The 26,778-nt window shown below is 45.4% G+C and overlaps 1 protein-coding gene across 4 annotated transcripts in view; it reads left to right on the top strand.

Annotated features, from left to right (window-relative positions):
• Nucleotides 1–14,739: 14,739 nt before the first annotated feature.
• The window catches only part of tsc1b (TSC complex subunit 1b), a 44,553-nt gene continuing 32,514 nt past the window's right edge, over nucleotides 14,740–26,778 (top strand). For 3 of the 4 annotated variants that reach the window (XM_041193405.1, XM_041193409.1, XM_041193408.1), the window contains exons 1-3: nucleotides 14,740–14,866; nucleotides 25,016–25,231; nucleotides 26,527–26,630. In XM_041193405.1, coding sequence (XP_041049339.1) covers nucleotides 25,117–25,231; nucleotides 26,527–26,630 — 219 coding nt within the window. In that variant the 5' untranslated portion in view covers nucleotides 14,740–14,866; nucleotides 25,016–25,116. Of the gene's footprint in view, nucleotides 14,867–17,302; nucleotides 17,319–25,015; nucleotides 25,232–26,526; nucleotides 26,631–26,778 lie in introns of those variants that run through there. The other variant, XM_041193407.1, reaches the window with a different exon arrangement.

Genomic DNA, 26,778 nt, shown 5'->3' on the forward strand with positions numbered 1-26,778 from the left:
CAAATTGGAGGCTTTAGGGAACCAGGAGCCAATGTAGACCAGCAAGAACAGGGACTGATATTGGCAGCAGACTTTAAGATGGGCTCAAGTTTACAGAGGGTAGATGACAGGAAGCTGGCCAGGAAAACATTGGAATTTTTTTAATATCCTTTTGTGGGGACATGGGCAGCCAGCATTTATTGCCCATCCCAAATTGCCTTTGAACTGAGTGGCAGTTAAGAGTCAACCACATTCTGTGGGTCTGGAGTTACATGTAAGGGTGGCAGATTTCCTTCCTTGAAGGACATTAGTAAACCAGATGGGTATTTATGACAATTGATGATAGTTTCACCATTACTGAGATGAACTTTATATTCCAGGTTTTATTTATTAAATTTAAATTCCACCAGTTTGCTATGGTGGCCTTTGAACCTATTGTCCCCAGAGCATTAGTTCTGGGCTGCTAGTTTACTAATCCAGTGAGATTAGCACCAGGACACTGTCTCCCCACTCACAAAGCAAGTCTGAAGTGACGAAGACTGGATTCAGCAGCAAATGCGCCAAGATGGGTGAAAGTTATGGAGGTGGAAATAAATGGTCCAAGTGATGGAGAAGAATTTATTCATCTAATCTGGATTTTCAAATTCTTCCTTTGTACAACAACAGTGGCCACATTTCAAAACCGAATCCATTGAATGTGAAACACTTGAGGGTGACCTGGGGACATGAATGCAAATTCTTTCTACAAATGTCAAACCTGGTGTGACAGCGCCGCCTGTTGGCAACAACGCTATATAACCAGAAAAACAGTGTTGTTAAGCGTGTAGTACCGTTTACACCCAGTTAGAGGCACTGTCGAGTGTTTTTTTTACCAAAAATGGACGAGTTTACAAAAAAACTGCATTTCTCAACATCGTTACTTTAAACAGGAAATCTGTTGTGCAAAATATTTTATCTAATTCATGTTCAGTCCCACCTGATGGAGGTGATGCTGAATAACTTGAGCAACAGATTGATGCATTTTTCCTGTACTACAACCAAATATGATTCGCTAACTATTAATAAGGAATGAGATATTTCAAAATATGGAAATTTGAAACCTAAACACAATCTGCAGGTCAATCAGCATCTGTGGAGTGGCAGGGGAGAGACCTTCATCGCGTTTCTGCCAGGGAAAGAGCAATGGCTATAACCAGTCGAACTCCTTACTATGGGGTACCTAACACCATCCGAGTCATGGTAAAGGGCAGCGAGCAAGGAACAGGAATGGATCAAACCTTCTTCAACAAGAGATCCTATTCAAGCTGTGTGGTTTCGAGGCTGCGGAGATCTACTGCCTACAGGATTTCCCCAGCGCTGGATTTTTTGATGTGACCTTCAAGCAAGTGGCAGCTTGTGTCAAACTCCTGAAGGTGTTTGAGGAAAAGAAAGACCTGCCAGAAATGAAGATCCTGACAGCGGAGCCGCTCTTTGCTCTGCTGTTGCAACGAGAACGGGTTGCGACGGTGCATCTGTACAACCCCTACGTCCCTGTCGCTGACGTGCTCACCTTCCTTACCAGGTACTTCGATAAGGTTGGGAGCTGCACCGCGGTTAGAGATGATTTGGGGATCTGGACATGTAAACGCCAGGTTAAGGTAACGCTCAAGACCGACGGTAAGGGAGCCGTCTTCCACCCCCCTTCCAGATTCGCTATCGGGGGAAGCCGTGGGTACCTTGTCTACGCTGGGCAACCCAAACTTTGTCGCTCATGCGGCAAGTCTGGTCATGTGGCGGCCAACTGCAGTGCTGTCCTCTGCAAGAACTGCAAACAGGAAGGGCACCAGACAAAAGACTGTAAACAAGCTAAGTGCTGCAACCTGTGTGGCAGGGCAAGTCACCTCTACAAGACCTGCCCCAAACGTTGCCGTACTTATGCACAGGCAGCCAAAGCCAACGAGGGGGAGGCAGAAGAAATGCCTCGTGTCACTCCAACCACCAAGACCCCCAGGGAGAACAACGGGACAAAGGAGGACACAGAGAGAGACAAGGTGGAGGAAAAGATTGGGGCAACAGACAGCCAATCAACAGCACGGCCCCCTGAACCTCCCACTCCTCAGGAGAGCGAATCAACGGAGGAGGAGGAGGCAGCAGTGGGAAAGCAGCAGGGGGAGTGGCAGCTGGTGAAGAGAGCCAAAAGGAAGAAGGGGCTAAGAAGAAACCAAGCCACTTCCCAGACAAGAGTCAAGAGGCGTCTCCTATCCAACACTGATAACAAGAGCAGCAGCTCTTCGGACGAAGAAGGGCCAGGGCGGCACCAACAGAAGAAGAGGCAAAATGCTAGGGAGTTGGAGGACGAGACACCCAAGCTCCAGAACATTGGAGACAATGAGGAGACCAGCGCACCCCAATTTTGCCCACAACCCGAAGAGGCCAGCGCACCCCAGCCCCAGGAATCTGGGAACAGTGAGGCGCTCAGCGCACCCCAGCTCCGGGAAGCCAGGAGCAGCAACGCCCCAGAGGGGGAGAGGATTGGAGAAGCTTCTCCAACAGAGGACGTTTCAAACCCCGCTCTCTGCACGGACCCCCAGATGCCACCCGAGCAGAACATCTCCAATGGGGAGGTTCAGGACACTTTCCTCAGCCCATCACAAGTGAAGCAATTTGAGCACACCACGGGCATGAAGGAACTCTCAGAGACAACAGGTTTGGTAAGCGACTAACTGCTTTAAAATGGGTGTAAAGATTGTATCCATAAATGTGCGTAGCATTAAATCTACTACGCGATGTGTTGCGACCTAGGACTACATTGCCAAGGTCAAAGCTGACCTGCTGTTTCTACAGGAGTGTGCGATACTGCACCTCAGCTCCTACAGGCAATGGTCACGATGGTGGTCCCACAAGCCATCGATCTGGTCGGGAGGAAACGACTCTCGTTCCTCCGGCCTGGGGATTCTGCTGCGGGGAGGCAGCTTCACCGTCTCCCAGGTTAAGGAGGTGGTGGGCGGGCGCCTCCTCGTAGCAGACGTAATGTACAAGAACGCTCCACTCCGGTTAATTAACATCTACGCTCCGTCACAAATGACGAGCGGCTGGAGGTTTTTCAGCAGCTCCCACTGCTGCTGGCAACCTCCAGGCCGGTCATTCTGGGCGGGGACTTCAACTGCATCATCGATGCGGCTGGACAATCCGGCAGGGCCGACAGCAGATTGAACGCTACGTCCAGATCCCTGATGGAAACAGTTAAGGATGCCAAGCTGCACGATGTCTTCAGCAACCCTGCAGATGGAGTGCAGCGTAGATACACCTGGTCACGGCCTGACGGGTCCGTCTGTTCCAGGATAGATTTCCTGTTTGTGTCCCGTGCATTCGCAGTCAGATCCACCGACGTCAAGCCGCTGTTCTTCTCTGACCACTGCCTCCTAATGGCTGACTGTCACTTAGAGAAGGACCAAAGGGTGGGCAGGGGGGCATGGAAACTGAATGTGCAACTGCTGACCCTAGAGAACATTGAGGAGTTCAAGAGAGATTACAAAGGTTGGAGAACCGTGAAACCCCACTTTGAGTCCCTGACACACTGGTGGGAAGCGATCAAGGGAAACATCAAGAGGTTTTTGATCCTCAAGGGCACCCAGAAAGCTGGAAAGGAACAGAGGGAAATGTCCCGACTCCAGAAAAACATGCAGAATCTGCTCCGGCTGCGGTCGATGGGGGTCGATGTCAAGGAGGAACTCCAAGAGGTGAAGAGCCAGCAAGCCTTGCTCCTTGTCTCGTAGGCCTCCAAGATCATCTTCCGTTCCAGAGTCCGCTCCGTGGAGCAGGATGAGACGTGCTCACATTTCTTCTTCCAAAAGGTACACAGAGAGAGCTCTGTGACCAGCAGCCTGAAGGAAGAAGACGGCTCAGTAAAGTCATTGCAATCTGACATTTTGAGGATCAGCAAATCCTTTTATGCCAGATTATATGACGTGAAGCCCACAGACAGCACGGCCTCCCAGTCCTTCCTGTCCTCTATCACGGAGGTCTTAGACGACAGTACACGGGAGAGTCTGGACAAAGCGCTAACTCCTGACGAACTGACTAAGGCCCTTGAGTCCTTCGAGAAGAGTAAAACTCCCGGAAGCGACGGCTTGCCGGCAGAGTTGTATTCGGCTCTGTGGGACTGGATCGGCCCAGACCTGCTAGAAGTGTACGAGAGTATGCTCCTGGCCGGCAGTATGTCAGAATCCATGAGGAAAGGCATTTTCACCCTCATCTACAAGCACAAAGGGGGAAAGGGAGGAAATTAGAAATTGGCGACCCATTTCACTGTTGAATGTGGACTATAAGATTCTGTCCAAGGTCATCACCAATCGGGTCAAGTCCGCTCTGGAATTGGTGATCCACCCTGACCAGACCTGCACTGTGCCAGGCAGGAAGATCTCTGACAGCCTCACGCTGTTCAGGGATACGATTGCCTATGTGCTGGACAGGGGTGTGGATACCTGCCTCATCAGCCTGGATCAGGAGAAGGCCTTTGACAGAATATCGCACACCTACATGGTGGATGTGCTCTCCAAAATGGGGTTTGGGAAGGGAATTCGCAATTGGATCCAACTGCTCTACACTAACATCAGTAGTGTAGTCTCTATCAATGGGTGGGAATCAGATAGCTTTCCTATTAAACCTGGAGTCAGGCAGAACTGCCCTCTCTCGCCTGTTCTTTTCGTGTGTTGCATAGAGCCCTTTGCTGAGTCCATCAGGAAGGATCCGGGCATAAGAGGAGAGACGATCCCAGGCAGCGGAGGCACTCAGGTCAAAGCCTCCCTGTACATGGACAATGTCGCCGTCTTCTGTTTGGATCCGCTGTCGGTGCACAGACTGATCCACATCTGCGACCAGTTTGAACTGGCCTCGGGAGCCAAGGTAAATCGTGGGAAGGGCGAGGCCATGTTCTTTGGGAACTGGGCTGAGCGATCCTTTGTCCCCTTCACTGTCAGGGCTGATGGCCTGAAGGTGCGGGGGATATGGTTCGGAGGGACCAGGGCATGCGTTAGAAACTGGAAGGAGCGAGTGTCTATGGTGAAAAGGAAACTGGGCAAGTAGGAGCGACGCTCCCTCTCCATTGCGGGTAAGAACCTGGTCATCAGGTGTGAGGCACTCTCGCTGTTGCTGTACGTGGCGCAGGTCTGGCCCATTCCACACTCCTGTGTGGTGGCGATCACCCGAGCCATCTTCCGCTTTATCTGGAGGTCGAAAATGGATCGTGTCCGCAGGGACATGATGTACAAGCCTCTAGATAAAGGGGGAAAAAACGTGCCCAACATCGCCCTCATACTGATGGCCACCTTTGTGTACGGCTGCATCAAGCGGTGCGTAGACCCTCAGTATGCAAACACCAAGTGTCACTACATGCTGAGGTTCTACCTGTCCCCGGTGTTTGCGAAGGATGGGTCTGGCCACGATGCCGCGGAACGCTCCAAGTAGTTGGACCGTGCCGTACCACCTGTCCCTCGTGGGAAAATTTATGCAGAGAAACACCTTTGACCACAAGTCCATCAGGCAGTGGTCGGCACGTAACGTCTTAAAGGCCCTGAGGGAAAAGGAGAGGGTGGATCCTGTGGGATGGTTCCCTGAACAGACTGACAAAGTCATTTGGCAGAATGCCTCAGCGCCAGAATTTTACAACAAACACCAAGATGTAGCTTGGCTGGTGGTGAGAAATGCCCTCCCCGTCAGATCCTTCCTACATGCCAGGAGTCTCACCCCCTCTGCAAGTTGCCCTCGAGGTGGCTGTGGTGGGGAAGAGACCGTTGTTCACCTCCTTGTAGATTGTGTCTTTGCAAAGAAGGTCTGGAGAGGGATGCAGTGGTTTCTGTCGAGGTTCATCCCGAGCAGTTCTGTGACACAGGACTCTGTGCTCTACGGGCTGTTCCCAGGGACACACACCGAGACAAACATCAACTGCAGCTGGAGGATCATCAGCTCGGTGAAAGACGCTCTTTGGTCTGCCTGAAACTTGTTGGTTTTCCAGCGCAAAGAGTTGTCCCCGACCGAGTGTTGCAGACTGGCCCAGTCCAAGGTCCAGGACTACGTGCTGAGGGACACAGTTAAGCTTGGGGCAGCCGCCGCAAAGGTGCAATGGGGAAGGGTCGCTGCCTAAGACCTTTCTGCCACAGTGCACTGAGGGGCTGGGAACTGTAAAGAGCCCCTCAGGCTGTACAGATTAAAATCTATGTCTGCCAATGATTGTAATATTCATTGTTTGTACTGATACACCTTCTGATTCATGTTGTAAAAGTTGAACCTGATTGTATTTTTATAATGGTGATTTTGAAATGGTTCGAAATGTTTTTGAAGATTTATGAATAAAGTATATTTTTGCAAAAAAAAAAAAATTCTCTGTCCCTAGCTCTGTCCTTCTACTGCTGAAACCCTCATCCATGCCTTTGTTACCTCTAGATATGACTATTCTAACACATTCCTAGCCAGCCTCCCACATTCTACACTCAGCAGACTGGTCATTTGAATTTATTCAAGGCTGAGTTAGATAGATTTTTGATAAACAAAGGAGTCAATGGTTATAGGGAGCAGACAGGAAAGTGGAGTTGAGACCATAATGAGATCAGCCATGGTCTTATTGAATAGTGGAGCAGGCTTGAAGGGCCGAATGGCCTACTCCTGCTCCTAAGTCCTCTGTTGCCTGTGTCTTAACTCACACCAAATGCCATTCACCCAGCACCCCTGTGTTCATTGACCAACGTTATTCCCAATCAAGCAAATTCTTGATTATAAAATTCTCAACCTTGTTTACAAATCCCTCAATAGCTTCATCCCTCCCTTTCTCTGTAATCACCTCCCGCCCCACAACCTAACAAATATCTGTCCTCATCTAATTCTGGCCACTTGTACATCCCCGATTTTAATTGCTCCACCATTGGTGGCCATGCCTTCAACATCCTGACCTCTCAGGTCTAGAATTCTCTCCCTAAACCATTCTGCCCCTCTCTCTCCTCCTCCTTTAAACCTATCCGTTTGACTAAGCTTTTGATCACATACCCTAATATCTCCTTTATGCTGCCTCTATAAAGCACCTTGGGACATCTTATTAGTTATTTTATTAATTAATTACTTAGTTTATTGATTTTATTATACATTAAAAATGCTATATATTTACGAGTTGTGGTTGACAATGATTTGTCAATTGTAATTCTTCAAGATGGAATTCAGTGTACAAAGATATTGCAGTGTTGTGTTCTGAAGCACTGTCCTTCCTCCAGCAGGTGTCAGTGGCAGGTTTCAGTGTCACCATCCACTGCCAACGGATTGAATTCTTGGTGTTTTTCTGCAGTGGCATTGTTATACAGCAGGGGGCATTGTTACATTAATATATTATTTATACAGTTTAATGTATCATCTTATCACATTGCTATTTGTGGAATCTTGCTATGCAAAAACTGGCTGCCACATTTTCTACTTTATGATAGTGACCAGGTCCCAGACTCTCCAATTCTGTCTCCAAACCTCTCCGCCTCTTTGTCCTCCTTTCAGATGCTCTTTACCTCTTAAAACCTCGCCATGCGCCACCACCCCCCGCCCCGCCCGCCCCCCCAAGATTTTGGCCATTTGACCTAATCATGTGACTTGGTGCCATATTTTCTTAAGCCCTTGTGAAGTGTTTTGCGATGTTTCATTAAGTTAAAGATGCTACATAAATATAAGTTGTTCTTATAGTTAGCTACATTTCAAAAATACTTCATTGGCCATAAAGCACACCTGGAGATCCTGAGGTTGTGAAAGGCACATCTGAAATGTGAAGGGAGGTGGTGTTGTAATGGTGTTGTCACTGGTATACAGAGACCTGGGGTAATACTCCAGGGACCTGGGCTCAAATCCCATCATGTAATATTCATCGATTGTACTGAAGAACCTTGTGATCCATGTGCAAAAGTTGAATCTGATTGCACTCTTGTGATGGCCATTTAGAAATGTTTTTTCAGATATTTTATGAATGAAGTATATTTTTCCAAAAAAAAATCCCATCATGGCAGATAATGAAATTTGAATTCAATTTAAAAAACAAATCTGAAATTTAAAAGTCTGATGGTCACCATGAAACCATTGCCGGTTGTTGTAAAAACCCATCTGGTTCATTAACGCCCTTTAGGGAAGGAAGTCTGTGGGCCTACAAGTGACAATTAGGGATGGACAATAAATGCTGGCCTAGCCAGCAATGTCCACATCCTGTGAATTCTCTCCTTTTATGGGATGTGGGGGTTGCTGACAACACCAACATTTGTTCTGCTGAAGGGTCATGAGGACTCGAAACGTCAACTCTTTTCTTCTCCGTCGATGCTGCCAGACCTGCTGAGTTTTTCCAGGTAATTCTGTTTTTGTTTTGGATTTCCAGCATCTGCAGTATTTTGTTTTTACCAACATTTGTTGCCCATTCCTAATTACCCTTGAACAGAATGTCTTGCTAGGCCATGTCAGAGGGCAGCTAAGAGTCAGCCACATTGCTGTGGGTCTGGAGCCACGTGTAGACCAGACTGGATAAGGACAGCAGATTTCCTTCCCTCAAGTACACCAGTGAACCAGGTGGGTTTTTACAGTTGTCATGGTTCACCGCTACTGAGGCTGATTTTTGTTTTAAATGCCAGATTTATTAATTGGATTTAAATTCCACCAGCTGCTGTGATGGGATTTGAACCCATGTCTCCAGTGCATCAGCCTGGCCTTCTAGATTACTAGTCCAATGACATTTGGTTAGATGACAGACTGAGGGCCAAGTGAAGCATCAGTGCTTTATATGGTGGATAAGGTGGTAAAGGAAGCATTTGGAATCCTTTCCTTTATTGGGCGAGGTATTGAATACAAAAGCAGGGATGTAATGATGGAACTGTAAAAAAAGCTGGTTAAGCCACAGCTGGAATTTTGTGTACAGTTCTGGTCACCACATTAATTGCTCTGGCGGGGCTGCAGAGATTTATAAGAATGTTGCCAGGGCTTGAAAATTGCAGCTATGAGGAGAGATTGGATAGGCTAGTGTTGTTTTCCGTAGGAGAGAGGAGGCTGAGGGATGACCTAATTGAGGTGTACAAAATTATGAGGGGCCTTTGACAGGGTAGACAGGAAAGACCTGTTTCCCCCTAGCTGAGGGATCAGTTACCAGGGGGCATAGATTTAAGGTGATTGGCAGAAGGTTTAGAGGGGACATGAGGAAAACCTTTTTCACCCAGAGGGTGGTGGGCGTCTGGAATTCGCTGCCTGGTTAGGTGGTGGAGGCAGAAATCCTCAGCTCATTTAAAGTGTACCTGAATCTGAAGCGCTGTAATCTGCAAGGCTACGGAGCAGGTGCTGGAATGTGGGATTTGAATGGGCAGCTAGTTATTTTTATTTTTTTCATTTTCAGCAGGCACTAACATGATGGGCTGAATGGCCTCTTTCTGTGCTGTAATTTTTCTATGGTTCTAAGGTTTTTGTAGCCTTGCATTTTTAATGGAGTGTCAATTCAGGGATGTGAAACTAGTAATGTGGATAGTTACTGGAGCTATTTCCACTGAAGCAGAGAAAACCAAAAAGAGAGTTAATGCAGTTTTAAAAAAATAATAGAGTTTTAATAGAGTGAATGGAGAAAGTCTACTTATGCTGGTTAGGAAGTCAGTAAATTGGAGACATCAGTTTAACATTGTCATTCAGAGCGTGACAGTGTTCTATACCTTTATGCAGGGAGCCACTGGGCACATGGAGTGCTTTGCAATTGGTTGAGGCGGAGGTCACTGCATCTTTCAAGTGCAAATTGGATCAGATCTTAAGATACCACATTCTGGGGAGCAAACAGGGCAGTGCAATTAGTTTTGGACTGTTCAAGCGTTTCTGTATAGGTGAAAACAGCAAATACACCACATTTGAAAGAAAGAGAAGGGTTTATGATCTAGATTAAAAGCCAAAAGAGCTGAACATACGCCGCAAATCAGACAGACTGCATCTGTAAAGAAAAAGAGCTGAAGGGGAACAGACAAATGAGAAATACGTAGACATTTCAGTGAGAATGGAACAAAAGGAAGACAAGGGAAGGGAGTCAACATGTAGACTATAATATTCTGGATCATTGATCAGAGAAGCTAGGTGCCTGTTTTTCAGAATTACAATTAAAAGCATTATAAAAGCATTATAACATGGATGCTGCATTCTGTACAATGGTTGCAGACAATGCCAACAGCAGGACAGCACATCAGCTGCAAAGAAACAGGGCTACAAAAACAAGAGTAATATTTGCAAAAGCAAAATACTGGAAATGTGAAATAAAAATAGAAACTGCTGGAAGGACTCAGTCAGTCAGGCAGCAATGGGCAGAGAAAGAAACAGGGTTAATGCAGGGCGGGCACCTGAACGTTTGCAGTTTTCTTTGCATATTTGCACAGTGATGTGCGTGAAGGCAACAGCTCTTTTTTTATCAGTGATTACAAGTACTTCCATTTAGTTAGAGCATTTGACATATAAGAAATAGTCCACATCATTTCAGAGAGGCAAAAGATGAACACAGAGCCAAAGAAAGAAATATTAAAGCTATGGCCAAACACTTTGCAAAACAAAGAGAAAGATGAGGAGATTTAACATAGAAACATAAGTGTTATGACTTGTGGTTCCCAGAATATTGAAATAACCACACTTTTAAGCTCAAATGCTGGAGCTTCATCCAATGTATTTCTCAGATCACAACATGTGATGTGGACTGACACACAGAGTAGAGCGCAGTAGAGGGTGATGTGGCACACTGGATATTTATGTATACAGATACATGAACAAATAGTTCCTACATCATATTGGAACAACATAACAAACTAACATATGGAAACATCAAAAGCCCATCATGGCTGAAAGGGAGCTATCTAATCTAATCCCACTTTCTAGTTCTTGGTCTGTAGACCTGTAGGTTATGGCACCTTGTGTACAAATCCAAGTGTTTTTTGAATGTAATGGGGGCTTCTGCCTCTACCACCCTTTAAGGTAGTGAGTTCCAGACCCCCACTTTAAGAAGCGTACTCTGGAGTGTTTTTTTTTATTCATTCACGGGATGTGGGCTTCGTTGGTTGGGCCAGCATTTATTGCCCATCCCTAATTGCCTGAGAAGGTGGTGCTGAGCTGCCTTCTTGAACCGCTGCAGTCCATGTGGTGTAGGTACACCCACAGTGCTGTTAGGAAGGGAGTTCCAGGATTTTGACCCTGTGAGATCCTAAGTAGCTGAATTAATCTCTGGCAATGGTGCGGTGAAGGGAGGAGGGGATCCTCAAGAGACCAGAGTTAGAGGAACTTAGACCTTGTGGAGGAAGGGGTGGAGGAGGCTACAGAAATTGGGGAATTAAAAATCAGAATGAGAATTTTAAATTTGAGACATTGGTGGATGGGAAATTGATGGAGATCAGCAAGAACAGCCCTGATGAGTGAATGGGAAATGAAGAGTGATAGGATTCAGGTGGTAGATTGTTGAATGAGCTGATGTTTATATCAGTGTGTTGCTGGTCCCAAAGTGTTCTTGTAGAAAGAGCAATAACACTCTAATTTCTGTAGTATTGATGCCAACCAACAGGGTGCACTGTCACCCAATTTCATTTCAGAATTGGCTAAAAGACGATACAATCAGGTAGGACTCCTTCGTAATCATTCACTCGGGATAAATCATGAAACATCCCTATCTCCTGGTTATACAACCTATAGTTATGACATTCATTCTTATAACTAATGGCATTTGCCTTTTCCAAAATAAAAGAATTTCATGACCCCCTAGCCCATTTGTTGTGTTCAATGAACATTTATTATAAAAAGACACCCTGTTCCCTGAGGCACTTTATTAGCTCCTCATTTAATCTGTCTCTCTCTGTCTGTCTATCTGTCTCTCTGACAGTCTCTCTGTCTATCTGTCTGTCTCTCTGCCTGTTTATCTGCTTCGCCCATCTATCTGTCTCTCTGCCAGTCTCTCTCCTATCTGTCTATCTACCTGTCTCTCTGCCTGTCTCTGTATCTGCCTGTCTATATGCCTGTCTCTTTCTGCCTGTCTATCTGTCTGCGTCTCTGTCAGTCTCTCTCCTATCTGTCTCTCTCTGCCTGTCTCTCTGCCTGCCTGACTATCTGTCTCTCTGCCTGTCAACCCTCTCAATGGATGTAAAAGTTCTGATGGAACTATTTTGAAGAAGAGCATGGTAAGTTGCCCCCCTGGTATTGTGGCCAATATTTAACCCTCAATTAGAGTCACAAAAAAAATCATTAGGTCATTTTCACTTTGCTGTTTGTGGGAGATGCTGGGCGCAAATTGGCTGCTGTGTTGGTATTTCATCAAATGTAATCCGCTTTGGGACATCCTGAGGCTGTGAAAGGTATTACCGAAATTCAAATCTTTCTTTTTATAACTGTTTGTCTCTCCCTGTCTATCTCCATCTGTCTATTTATCTGTACCTATCTATTTCTCTTGCTTTAACTATCTATCCATGTCTCTATTCTTTATCTATCGCTCCATCTATCCATCTAGCTGTCTATGTATCTCTCTGTCCTTCTAGCTATCTCTCTACCCATATCTGTCATTCTGTTTCTCTCTGCCAATCTATTTCTCTGCATCTAGCACTCTCTCTCTATACCTGTCTCTCTATCTCTGTCTCTCTCCGAATTTCTCTGTCTATCTGTTTGTATTTCTGTATCTATTTCTCCCTCACTTTCTCTGTCTCTCTCTAACTGTTTATCCCTCTCTCTGCCCCTCTATCCCTCTCTCTGGCCCTCCATCCCTCTGTCTCCATCCCTCTATCTGTGTCTGTCCAATTCTATCTCTCGGTCTGTCTATTTGTCACCATCTACTTATCTCTCTAGATATATATCTCTCCCTCTGCCTCTCTTTCTATCTGTTTATCCCTCATTCTGCTCCTCTATCCATCTCCCATACAAGAAAGGCAGAAAGTTAGCATGCAAGTACAGCAAGCAATTAGGAAGGCAAATGGCATGTTGGTCTTTATTGCAAGGGGATTGGAGTACAAGCTTGAAGAAGTCTTGCTTGAGTTGTACAGGGCTTTGGTCAGACCACATCTGAAATACTGCAATGCTGTGCAGTTTTGGTGTCCACATTTAAGAAAGGATATACTTGCATTGGAGGCTGTACAGCAAAGTTTCACTAGATTGGTACCTGAGATGAGGGGGTTGTCCTATGATGAGAGGCTGAGTAAATTGGGTTTATATTCTCTGGAATTTAGAGGAGTGAAAGACGATCTCATTGAAACCTACAAGATTCTGAAGGGGTTTGACAGGGTGGAGGCTGAGAGATTATTTCCACTGGTCGGGGAATCTAAACATGGGAGCACAGTCTCAGGATAAGGGGCCGATCATTTAGGACTGAGATGAGGAGAAATTACTTTCACTTGAAGGGTTGTGAATTTTTGGAATTCTCTACCCCAGAGGGTTGTGGATACTCTGGCCGTTGAATATATTTCGGGCTGGGGTAGACAGAGTTTTTGTTCTCTCAAGGAATTAAGGGATATGGGGGGTGGAGTTGAAGCCCAAGATCTGCCATGGTCGTATGAATGGTGGAACAGGCTCAAAAGGCCATGTGGTCGACTCCTGCTCCTATTTCTTGTGTTCTTGTGTTATCTATCTCTCTGCCTTTCTGTTCCTATATCCAGCTCTCTATCTGTTTATCCCGGTCTCTGTCTATCCATCTCTCTTTCTCTCTATCCCTCTCCCTGTCTGTTTATCCCTCCATCTGTCCCTCCAGCCAAGTCTCTATCCTTATTGCCCTCTATGTCGCTTTCTCCATCTCTCTTGGTCTATCCATTTCTCTATCTATCCCTCTATTGGTTTATCTATCTCTGTATCTGCTCCCTATCTCTCCCTCCCTCTCTCTCCCTCTATTAATTTCTCTATCAATCCTGCTATCTCTTTATCGCGCTCTCTATCTGTCTGTTCTCTATCTCTATCCCCTTCTCTGTCCCTCTATTCCTCTCTCTATCCCCCTCTCTATCCCTCTGCCCATCTCTCTATTTATCCCTTTCCCTGTCTATCCTTCTCTCTGTCCCTCTATCCCTCTCCCTGTCTCATTTTATCCCTCTGTCTATCCCTATCTCTCTCTGTCCCTCTATCCATCTCTTTCTCCCCATCTCTCTCCCTCTATCCATCTCTCAGTCTATCTAGAAAACCTCAGCAGGTCTGACAGCATCTGCGGAGAGGAACACAGTTAACGTTTCGAGTCCATATGACTCTTCACCAGTTCTGTTAACTGTTTTCCTCTCCGCAGATGCTGTCAGACCTGCTGAGTTTTTCTAGGTATTTTTGTTTTTGTTTTGGATTTCCAGCGTCTGCAGTTTTTTGCTTTTATCTCAGTCTATCTATCTCTCTATTCATTTACCTGTTTATCCCTCTCGTTATCAATCTGTTCTCCATCTCTCTCTCCCTGCGTCCCTCTATCCCTCCCCTGTCCTTGCTGCCTAGAGACTGTGATTGACAGCTGGGAGGACACGCCCCCTTGCCCGATAATAACCTTTTACCACAAGGCGGTGACGTCATGCGGGTCCTTCGGGCCCCGCGCAGGCACGCGCTGGACACCTGCAGTCACGCGCAGCCGCGTCGCCCCGCCTGATATCCCTCCACGCGCTGTGAAACCAGGGGGTGAAGCGGCCCAGGAACTATTTCCACAGATCCCTTCCCCTTCTGTTAAAATCAACACAAACATCCGCAGGAAGACTCGGGGGTTTAGTGAGGGGTTATCGAGTGGCGGGGAAATAGAGGATTGACGCCGGCTGACACTCACCTGGAGGGAGCTTAATGAGGGATATTGAAAGAAGTAGTCCGGGGTTTATTTGTTTTGCTGAGTCTGGCGGATGTGGGTGATCCAGGGGGAGGGGGTGAGGTGGTTAAGATGGCGGCGCCCTGTGGAATGTCGACTCGGTGAGAGGTAAAAATCACCCACCCCCTCCGGACCCCGGCCCTGAGGAGGGGGAGAGGCCGGGGTCTCCACCCCTGGAGGGAAAGGGAGAGGCCGGAGAACCGCGACACGGGCTGCCGCTGCTTCGGTCCTCGGGCCCGGCCCGTCAAAGGGGGGAGAATACCCTCCACCTCCTTTCCCCTTCCCCTCCTCCCCCTTTCCCTCCGTCCCAAAACCCCGTTCCGGTGGGGGGGGCGGGGGGTGCGCGGCTGCTCCTGTCACCTCCTGTCACCTCCTCAGGCTTGGGTCCGGGCCGCCGCCGCCGCCTGGGCTTCAGTAGGGCCGAGCTGTCACCCCGGCCACTGAGCCGGATCGGGGGTGAAATGAATGAATCTGTTTAGATGGTGGCTCTGGGTGGGGGAGCGAGCTGAGGTTCAAAATGTTATTTCTCGTGTTTTCCGTTTTGTTCTGTTTACTGTTGGAGTTGTCCCTGAGCCTCGGCCGCTGTGCTGGGTCTGGGGCCAAGTCCAGTCCTTATTGTGAAGTAACCGTTTGATTGTGCAAAAGAAACATTGTCAAATATCTTCCTGTTGTATTTCCCCTTCTCCCATCCCCAGAATGTGATGCAGGATTTATCAGGGAACTCTCACTGTTTCCAATCGTCCCTTTGTGTTGTCACATGATTCTGAATTGTGGCGCTTCTTCAGACTGTTTAATTTTCAAGGGTCCTTGTATCACCTTCAAATAACAGGAGCAGAAGTATTTGGTGCATTGAATGAGCTAATCCTAGATGATGTAAACAGCCATGTTCTTAAAGGGCATGACATGTGGATGGGTTAAGATGCAGATCATCTCATTGAATGTCAGAAATGGCTTGAGGGGCTGAATGGCCTCCTCCTGTTCCCGTGAGACCTAATGATATGTTCTAACCTGTACTGACAGTCAGTCATATATCTTTTCAGGAACGTTCAGTCCTTTTTGATTGAAGTGTCAGTAGGCCATTCAACTTAGAATCTCTGGCAACTGTACTTTTAAATGTTTGCGCACCAACGCTGTTCAATGTTAAACTCAACAATGACAACTTGCATTTCTATTATCCTTTAGTAAAATGTCCCAAGGTGCTTCACAGGGGCATTAGCAAACAAAATTTGACACCCAGCCACATGAAATATTAGGGCAGATGAACAAAAGCTTGGTCAAAGTGGTAAACTTTTACAGAATTGTTACAGTGCAGAAGGAGGCCATTTGGCCCATTGTGTCTGCACTGGCCCTCCAAATAAGCAGGAGTGCCTTAAAGAAAGAGAGAGATTTAGGGTAGGAATTCTAGGGCTTAGGACCCAGGCAGCTGAATGCTGCCAATGTTGAAGGAATGAAAATTGGGAATGCTGAAGTCCACAATTGAAGGAGCACAAGGATATCCGATGGGTTGTAGCCCTGGAGGAGATTAGGAGTGGAGAGGCTGTGGAGACATTTGAAAACTTAGCACATGAGCAGCAGAGTTTTGATTGACTTCAGTTTACAGAGAGTAAAATGTGAGAGGCTGACCAGGAGTGTATTGGAATAGTCAAGTTTAGATGTAACAAATTTATTGATGAGGGTTTCAATAGCAGATCAGCTGAGGCAAGGGAGGAATCAGGCAACTTTATCAAGTTGGAAACGGTGATGGTGCAGATATGTGGTCAGAAGATCAGCGTTGGTCAAATGTAACTCCAAATTGTGAACAGTTTATACAGCCTCACAGTTGCCAATGAGAGAGTTGGAGCTTGATAAAGTGAGAAGTGTTCATGCTGTTCGCCTCCCTGATACTTAGTTGAATGTTTTTTTTTCTCAAACTTGTGTTGTGTTGCATAGAGCATCTAGGGTGAACTACAAATTTTATGGATCTGGTGTATTAATATATTCCCCTGCTTTCTTGACTGTCGCCCCACAGTGCTCCTGCATTCTGTTGACATGCAATTTTGCAGGTGATAGTCACCCAAGCGGTCATTCTGTCATGAACAGAGTTAGTATCTGAGGGCTTGCTCCCATCCTCGCCTCCACATGCTTGATTTCCACCAAGGCTCATCGCATGAAAAGGACCCATTTTTCCCCAACCCACCATAGGCGGTGAGGATTGAAGTATTGCAACTGCTGTCACGCCCACCACCTGCCCTCTTTCTCCCATCTGTGACCAGAAACCTGCTCTGTGTCATCCAGTGACACACTTTCCCTGGGGGGGTGGTAGGTGCAGGATCCCCAGTGACACAGCATCAATTAGCTTAGATTGTACAAAGGGATACTCAGTCTACACTGCAGTGTGTTTTATACAGTATATAGTGTTCCCCTCCTTTAAAAGGCTGCACACTTATTTTATTCATTCATGGGATGAAGGCATCGCTAGCTAGACAAGCATTTATTGCCCATCCCAAATTGCCCTTGTTCAGAGGGCATTAAGAGTCAACCGCTTTGCTGTGGGTTTGAAGTCACATATAGGTCAGACCAGGTAAGGACAGCAGATTTCCTTCCCTAAAGGACATTAGTGAACCAGACTTTGGATCATAATGAGTAATGCCAAGGGAGTTTAGCTAATGTATACATTTACAGTTGTTTGTATATCATTCATTCATGAGATGAGGGTGTCGCTGGTAGGCCAGCATTTACTGCCTTTGAGAAGGTGGTGGTGAGCCCCTGCCTTGAACTCCTGCCCTTATGGCTTCCAACAACCAGTGCTGTTAGAGAGTTCCAGGATTTTGACCCAGCGACAGTGAAGGAGTGACAATATATTTCCAGGTCAGAATAGTGATTGGCTTGAAGGGGAGCTTGCAGATGGTGGTATTCCCATGTGTCTCCTGCCCTTGTCCTTCTAGGTGGTAGAGGTCATAAGCTTGGAAGGTGCTGTTGAAGGAGTCTTGGTGAGTTCTTGCAGTGCATCTTGTAGGTGGTACACACTGCTGCTACTGTGCGTTGGTGGTGGAGGGAGTGAAGGTTTAAGGTGGTAGATGGGATACCTATCTAGCGGATTGCTTTGTCCTGGATGGTGTTGAGCTTTTGAATGTTGGAGCTGCATTCACTAAGCAAATGGACAGTATTCCATCACACTCCTGACTTGTGCCTGGTGGATGGTGAACAGGTTTTTGGGAGTCAGGAGGTGAATCATTTGCAGAATTCCCAGCCTCTGACCTGTTCCTGTGGCTGAAGTACTTGTATGGCTGGCCTGGTTAGTGGTGACCCTTGGAATGTTGATGATGCGGAGGTTTGACAACTGACAAAGTGATGGTGTTTAGGCTCTTTCATGTTGGAGGTGAATGTTGTCTGGCATTGAGATAATTGGCCTCCAACAACCATAACCATCTTCCTTTGTGCTAGGTATGACTCTAATCAGTGGAGAGTTTCCCCTGGTTCCCATTGACTTCAATTTTGCTGGGGCCCCTTGATGCCACACTCAGTAAAATGCTGCCAAAATGTCAAGGGCTGTCACTCTCTCCTCACCTCTGGAATTCAGCTCTTGACCATGTTTGCATCAAAACTATTGAGTTCTGGAGCCCAGCGGCACTGGTAGAACCCAAACTGAGCATTGGTAAGCAAGTTATTGGTGCATAAATGCCACTTGATTGCCCTGTTGTGATACCTTCCATCACTGAGAGTATACTGATGGGGCAGTAATTGGCCAGATCAGACTTGTCCTGCCTTTTGTGGACAGGCCATACCTGGGCAATTTTGAACTTTTAAGTAGGATCCAAGGAGCAGCTGTGTTGGAACAGCTTGGCTAAGAGCGTGGCTAGTCCTGGAGCACAAGTCTTCAACAGTAGAGCCAGGATATAGTCAGGTCCCATAGACATTGCAGTATCCAATGTGCTCAGCCATCTCTTTAACACACAGTGAATTGAATTGGGTGAAGATTGGCATCTGTGATGGTGGGAACCTTGAGGGAATCGAGAAGAATCCATCTACTTGGCATTTCTGGCTTGAGAGTTAAATGAGTTAAGGGAGTGGCTATTGAGTTGGATGATCAGCCATGATCATAATGAATGGCAGAGCAGGCTCGAAGGGCTGAATGGCCTACTCCTCCTATTTCCTATGTTTCTTTAGATAAAAGTACTTCAGCCATGTCTTTTACAGTCATGAGCTGGTCCCTGCCATATTTTGAGATGGGGATGTTCATGGAGCCTCCTGTGGTTAACATCTTGCCCATCACTTGGGTGTGTCTATTTTTTAAACGCAAATAGTTTATTTCTGTAATCTACAGAGAAATTTCTCGCAATAGAAAATACTTTTTTAAATTCCAAATTGCTGTTGAGCTGAGTTTACTACTTTTGTAAGAAATGCCCTTTTCACTCTGATTCAGTGTTGAAAATCCCAGTACGTGTGAATTGGAAGCCAAGACAGCTATGCACTGCTGCTTGATGCTCTTTATAGAAATGAGTTATTTCTTTAGCCCCTTAAATGATCTCTTGATACCCCAAAGTATATACTAGTCAATGATGTATAATTTTGAAGTGTAGTCCTTATTGTTATGTAGCAAGTGTAGCAGCTAACTTCCCCAAACAACATGATAATGAAATGATCAGAATTTCTTTTTGGTGATGCTGATTGAGGGATAAATTTTGGCCAGGATATCAAGGAGAACTCCCCTGCTCTTGAAATAGTGCTCCAAGAGCCCAGATAGGATTTTCATTTTTTAAACATCGTATCCAGAAGCTGGCACTTCCGACAGTGCAGCACTCCATCTGTTCTGCACTGGATTTTGTGCTCAAGTCTCTGGAGTGGGGCTTGAGCCCCCCATTTTCTGCCCTGGAGGTGAGAGAGCACCCCACTGATTCGTAGCTGCCACCTTTGGTTCACAGTCTGAGCTATGTTGAGTAGTGCTGCATCAAATTGTGTTTCCCAGTGAGGTGGGAAGGAGAGTGATGAATATACTGGGAGCGACGATCAAGATTAAAAATTATATTTTAAAAAAAACGGAATTTTTGCAGCAATAACTTCAGAACTTGTGATTCGGGGAGTTAAAGCATTTTGGTGACCTCCAAGAAAACTTCAGATAGATTAAAACTACTTTGAGGCAGAAAGGATTTCTATTTTAATCAAGTGCCAGTATGAATAAAAAGGAAACAAATCTGCAAATCCACCATATTCTTTTTTACACTCGGGCTCTGTAGGATATATAGACAAAATACCATCTGAAAGGATGAAAATTTTTTAAGATTGTTACTTGAACGAAGTTCTCTGGAATAGTTTTTGTCATTATTTAGGGAGCATCATTAACGCAGGTTTTTTACTTTTATCATAAAAGCAAAATACTGTGGATGCTGGAAATCTGAAACAAAAATTGCTGGAGAAACTCAGCAGGTCTGACAGCATCTGTGGAGAGAAAGAGTTAACGTTTCGAGTCCAAATGACTCTTATTCAGAACTAGAGAAGTAGAAATGTGGTGAAATATATACTGTATACGGGGGGTGGGACAGTTGAAGCTGGATAGAAGACCAGTGATAGGTGGAGGCAAAGGAAAGATTGCAAAAGATGTCATAAACAAAAGGCCAAAGGGAAGTTGATGGTGGTGATATTAGCTAAAGGAGATGCTAATGGTGACATTAAGAGTAGAAAGCAGGATGAGCAAGTGACAGATGGCCCTAGTGGGGGTGGGGTGGGGGGACGGAACAGTGTGGGAGAAAAGATTGAAATAGGCTAAAAGGGGAGATAAAACAGTGAATGGAAATAAATTTTTAAAATAATAAGAAATGGGTGGGAAAAAAAATGTATATATTAAAATTTAAAAATATTTGAAAAAAGGGATCAAAAAGGGGTGAAGATGGAGGAGAGAGTTCATGATCTGAAGTTGTTGAACTCAGTGTTTAGTCCGGAAGGCTGTAAAGTGCCTAATCGGAAGATGAGGTGCTGTTCCTCCAGTTTGCGTTGAGCTTCACATTGCAGCAGGCCAAGGATGGACATGTGGGCATGAGAGCAGGGTGGAGTGTTGAAATGGCAAGTGACAGGACGGTCTGGGTCATGCTTGCGGACAGACCAAATGTCTGCGTTTGGTGTCTCCAATGTAGAGGAGATCGCTTTGTGGGACACCTTCGGTCTGTCCGCAAGCATGACCCAGACCTCCCTATCGCTTGCCATTTCAACACACCGCCCTGCTCTCATGCCCACATGTCCGTCCTTGGCCTGCTGCAACATTCCAGTGAAGCTCAACACAAACTGGAGGAACAACACCTCATCTTCTGACAAGGCACTTAACAGCCTTCCGGACTTGACATGGAGTTCAACAACTTCAGATCATGAACGCTCTCCTCCATCCTCACCCTTTTTGTCAAATATTTATTTTTTAATTTTAATTTTTATTGTTTTCCCACCCATTTCTCATTCTTAAATTTTATTTCCATTCACTGTTTTATCCCCACCTTTTAGCCTATTTCAATCTTTTCTCTCACACTGCCCCCTCTCCCCACCCCACCCCCACTAGGGCCATCTGTCACTTGCTCATCCTGCTTTCTATTCTTAATGTCACCATTAGCACCTCCTTTAGCCAGTATCACCACCATCAACACCCCTTCGACCTTTTGTTTGACACCTTTTGCAATCTCTCCTTTGCCTCCACCTATCACTGACCTTCTATCCAGCTTCACCTGTTCCAACCCCTTAAACAGTATATGTTTCACCACATTTCTAATTCTCTTTAGTTCCGAAGAAGAGTCATCTGGACTTGAAATGTTAACGCTATCTCTCCACAGATGCTGTCAGACCTGCTGAGTTTTTCCAGCAATTTTTGTTTTTGCTTTTACTTGTTGCACTGAGTCCATTGTGGAGAAAATATCAGGGGCTGCATTTTTGTGATTTTGCTAGCTTGCCCTTCCAGTGAAGCAGTGGCATTGACGGTATGATTTCTTTCTGAGGGGCTCTGGGGAGTGGGGCTCACATGGCGTTAAATCAAGCCGGCCCAAGTGGTGTCTGCCAGTGTTTATGCTCCACATGAGCCTCCTCCCACCGCCCCCCTTATGTCACCCTGTCACCATATCCTATTGCTTTCTCTCTCATGTTTATCCAGCTTTCCCTTAAATGTATCTATACTATTCACCTCAACCACTCCCTATGGTAGAAAGTTCCACCTTCTCACCACTCTGAATAAAGAAATTCCTCCTGAATTCCCTATTGGATTTATTAGTGACTAGCTTATATTGGTTCCAAGGTTTGAACCCTCGCCAAAATTCACAACTTTACATTGATTCTGTCAAACCCCCTTCATAATTGAAAGACTTCTTACAGCATAGAACCAGCAGCTTAGCCTCACTGATCCACATCAGCGTTAATGCTGCACACAAAACAAAAATAGAAAATGCTGAAAATGAATTCTGGCGAGGCTTGCACACCGGAAACCTTAATCTGTCTTTTTTTCTTTCTGAATGTTTACTGACCTGTTGTACATTCTAGAATTTTCTGTTGTTTTTATAGGATGGCACAGAGCTGCACAAAAATCTCTCTGTGACTGATTAGTAAAAGTCAGGAAAGACTGTCCATGCTCTAACACTCTTGCTGTTTTTTGCTCATTTTTAAAAATAAATGTACTGTCCCAGTTTTCTCCATTTTAACTCAGATTTTAAATACCATGAAGTCCAACTTGATTACTGTAAATAAAGTTGGGAGTTTCTGTCCCTCTGGGCAAGTGGCCAAGAATTCGAACACGAGGCTCCCAATCGGTGTTTTGAACGTCTGTCTCCTGCCAGGCACAAGTGGTTGCTTTGTGGTTGTATTTTTTTAGTCGATGTTTCTGTTTCCAAGTGACAGTCCTTATCGGGGTGCCCCATTACTCTGACTTTTGGGGCGGGGGTGGGGCAGCAGAGGACAGGCCTTTAGGGATCTATATTTTGCAGCTATTTTTGCATTCTGTTTAGCTCCATGCTGTGGTAATGTAAAGCTCGTTCATATCCTTGTGTTAAAATTTCATTTAAGGAGTTATCATCCTCTTTGCTTGCTGCTCCTTATCTCTGTAACCTCCTCCAGTCCCACAGCCCTCAGATCTTTGCAATCCTCCACTTCTGGCCTCTTGTCCATCCCTGATATCCTTTGCTGCACTGATAGGGAGGCACAATCGTCTTTAACACTCAATCTACCTCTGACAAAGCTTCTGGTCAGCAGCTGTTGTAATTTCTTCCTATGTGGCTTGGAGTCAAATTTTGTTTGGTGAAACACCTTGGGATGATTTGTTACATTAAAGGTGCTATATGAATGTAAATTGGTAAGTGTTTTATTAGAACCTGGCCATGAAGGACAGTGGGGAAAATACAATGACTTTCCTGCAGCCAAGAGTTTATTAAGGAATATTGTCGAGGTGCTGGTTCTTTGGGCGTGTTGTACAACTCCCTGGTACTGGTTTATGTGGTGGATTATCATAAGATATTCTGCAATGCTACTTTGGGGGCCCTGGTTTGTGTGTACTGTTGTGTTGATTTTGTAGGGTGGATACTGTCAGAGCCTGAATGACAAGAATCAGAGTTTGTGGTTTTGATCCCTTCCCTAGAAACTGACTGAATCACCCAGCAATCTGGTGACTGGAAAATATTACCACCTGTGACTTTTTGGTCTTTGGGTGTTACCACGATTTGGAGTGCAATATTGTGGTGTTGTTGATTGATTGGGGCCACCATAGTGAATAGCATTTGCTTCCCTTCCCCTTCTTTCTCCAATTCGAGGCACTGGGTATTAGGCCTTTCTGGTGCTACAGTGACACAGACAATCACTCCCAAACCTCTGCAGTGCCCAGCTCACTGTCTGAGCTGAGAAGACAGCAGTGGAATTGGGGCTGTCTTTCTGAGATGAATGTCTTGCTTTTCTATAGCACCTTTCACAACCTCAAGGCATCCAAAAGCATTTACAGCCACTGAAGTACTTTAAGTGTTATTGTTTATCCTGTAGGAAAGGCAGCAGCCAATTTGCATGTAGCAAGCTCCCACAAGCAGCAATGTAATGACCAGAAAAGCTATTTTTGTGATATTGGTTGAGGGATAAATATTGGCCTGAGATACAAGGGGCATTTCCCTGCTCTTCACAATAGTGTCTGAGAGGGCAGACAGGGCCTCTGTTTAACACCTCATTCAAAAGACGGCATCTCTGACAAGTGCAGCACTTCCTCAGTTTTGCACTCACAGCATTGGCCTTCAATTTATATTGAAAATATAAGGACATACCCTGGCCCAAATTATCCCCTGCTCGTTAATCCCATTTCAGGTGGAAATTTCACGTGCTCTGGATTGTGTGTGAAGTGCCATTGGAGGGGGTCAGCTGGTGTTAAAAGAAGAAAATTGAGGGTTCAGTTTTAATTTGCAACCATCTGACTTGGGTGAGGGAGTTACCACTGAACCATGGCAGATAGTGATTCCACACGGGTTGTTGGTTCATTGTTCTCCTGTAATCTAGGAGCACTGAGACCAATTCTAACACAACAGCTGCGTCAGCTGAGATCAGTTAATTTGGCACAAACCAGGGATCAAATGCAAAATCTTCCTAGTATAGCTCAGCTGCCGAACAAAAACTTGCACTTATATTCCACCTTGAACACCCCAGTGCACCTCAAGAAAACATATTGGACAAAATTTAACATTCAGCCACATATGGCGGTATTAGGGCAGATGACCAAAAGGTTGGTTTAAGCAGTCTTAAAGGAGAAGGGAGAGGGTAAGAGATTTAGAGGGGGAATTTCCAGAGCTTGGGGCCCAGGTAGCTGAAAACATGGCCAACGATGGTGGAGTGGGACAAGACCATGGAGGGATTTCAACACCAGGATGGTTATTTTAAATTCAAGGTGTTGGACCAGGGACTGGTATAGGTCAGTGAACTCATGCTTGATGGGTGATCAAAACTTGGGGCATGAGTTAGGATTTAGGCAGCAGAGTTTTGAATTAACTCAAGTTTATGAAGGATGGGAAGCTTACAAGAGTGGTTAAATTAATTCAGTCTGGAAGCAAGAAGAGCATAGAGGAGAGTTTCCGAGGGAGGCAGTTACAGCGACAACAATAGCTTGCATTTATGTAACGCCTTTAACATTGTAAACTAGTGATATTACAGAATAAACTCTGAACCATCAAAGGGAGAATGCTCAATTGATAAATGATCTGTTGCAGCATTAATTTTTGCACTGAATTATGTGTACGTGAATAAAATAATGAGTAACAATGACCTCTGATGGATTCTTCCTTTTGTTTACAGCGCTACCCTGCTAGTCAGCAGTCAGGGTTGAGTTGGTTTAGAGCTGGTTTGGGTTGAAGCTGCTGCCTAGGTTTGGGTTGAGGAAACTGGCCACGTGAAGTATGCACAGCATGGCACAGCAGGTAAACGTTAGCGATTTGGTTCCACTGCTGGAAACCACGGACCTGCAGGTTCTCGAGGAAGTGAAAGGGATGGTCACGGACAACCTCCGCTCAGGTGAGATTGTGCAGGAGTTCAGTCTTCAGTTCTGTTGAAGGGATTCAACCAGTGTTTTTGATCCTATTTTTTTGTACGGGCAATATATTTCCAGCATCTAATGTTTTTGCTTAATTTCTGGTGCTTGCTGTTTTTTGTTCTTAAAAAGAATTTTCTTTTAATATGTGTGCAACTTTGATTAAACAGACCTGATGATCAGTGTTTTGATAGTTCTCCAAATCATCAGTGATCAATTTGGGAATCATCAGTGGTTCATTCTGTTCGCTCTTCTAGGCTCATTCATCTGATGTTATATTTGACAGGCTACTCAGTCCATCACACCTGTGCCAGCTCTTTGCAAGAGCTATCCAATGTGGTGCCCTGCCCGTTCCTCATAGTCCTAATTTATTTTTTTTGCTTTTCAAGTGTTTATCCATTTCTCTTTTGAAAGTTACAATTGAATTTGTTTCCACCACCTTTTTCAGGTGGTGCAGTCAGATCATTGTGGCTTCCTATGTTGATGTATTTTAAAATTTCCTCATCTCCCCTGTGGTTATTTTACCAATTACCGTAAACCTGTCCCCTCTGGTTACCAACCAACCACCACCTCCCCCCACCCCCAACCAACCAGTGAAAATAATTTCTCCTTACTCCATCAAAAAACCCTTCATAATTTTGAACACCTACTAAACCTCCTTTTATCCTTCTCTGCTCCAAAGAGAACAATCCCAGTTTCTCCAGCTTTTAAGTAAGTGAAGTCCCTCACCCTTAGTATCATTCTGGTAAACCTCCTGAGTTGAGGTTACAATCAGATCAGCCATGATCTCATTGAATGGCAGAGCAGGCTCGAGGGGCCAGGTGGCCTACCAGAACTCATTCATATGCTTGTATGTTCCAAGGCATGTGGAGCCCAGAATTGGGACACGTTACTGCAGCTGAGGCCTAACCAGTGATCTATAAAGGTTTAGTTTAACCCTTCACATGGAGCTCATTCCCCTTAGCCAACCCACCAGTGTAGTGTAGTGTTTTGAAGTGCAGTTACAGGGAGACATGTTACAGCAGCTTTTTGTCTTGGACTCATCAGGGCAAATGCAAAAATGCCAATCTTCAAATGATCACAACCAATCAGCACCCTTTTCTCCTGTAGCATAAATTGTGATTGTTTGAAATTTAGCATTCTTGCATTTGACCTGATTATGGAAGATGAAAGACTTTGGTAACATCTCTCTCTCTTCAGCAAGTGTGATATACAAAAATTATTGAGATCACCTCTTTAGTAATTACAGAGCTTTTACTAATTGATATTATGTCTACAGACCGTGGCCCCTTGCTGCTGAACGCATTGGTGGATCATTACTTGGAAAATAATTCTGCATTAGCTGTACAGATTCTTTCAGCTGTACAGGAACCCCATGATAAGGTAAGCAGGATCAACAGCATAGTAACCTTCAAGACATGGTATTACTTTTAATAGGGAGTGTTGAGCCATACACTCTTCAACAGGAGAGTTTGGTGGTAATCGGATAAATGTGGCTCCAACTCACCTAACTCCAGAAAAATTGGCCAGA

Source organism: Carcharodon carcharias, chromosome 8, assembly GCF_017639515.1.
Source record: "Carcharodon carcharias isolate sCarCar2 chromosome 8, sCarCar2.pri, whole genome shotgun sequence".
Classification (NCBI taxonomy): domain Eukaryota; kingdom Metazoa; phylum Chordata; class Chondrichthyes; order Lamniformes; family Lamnidae; genus Carcharodon; species Carcharodon carcharias.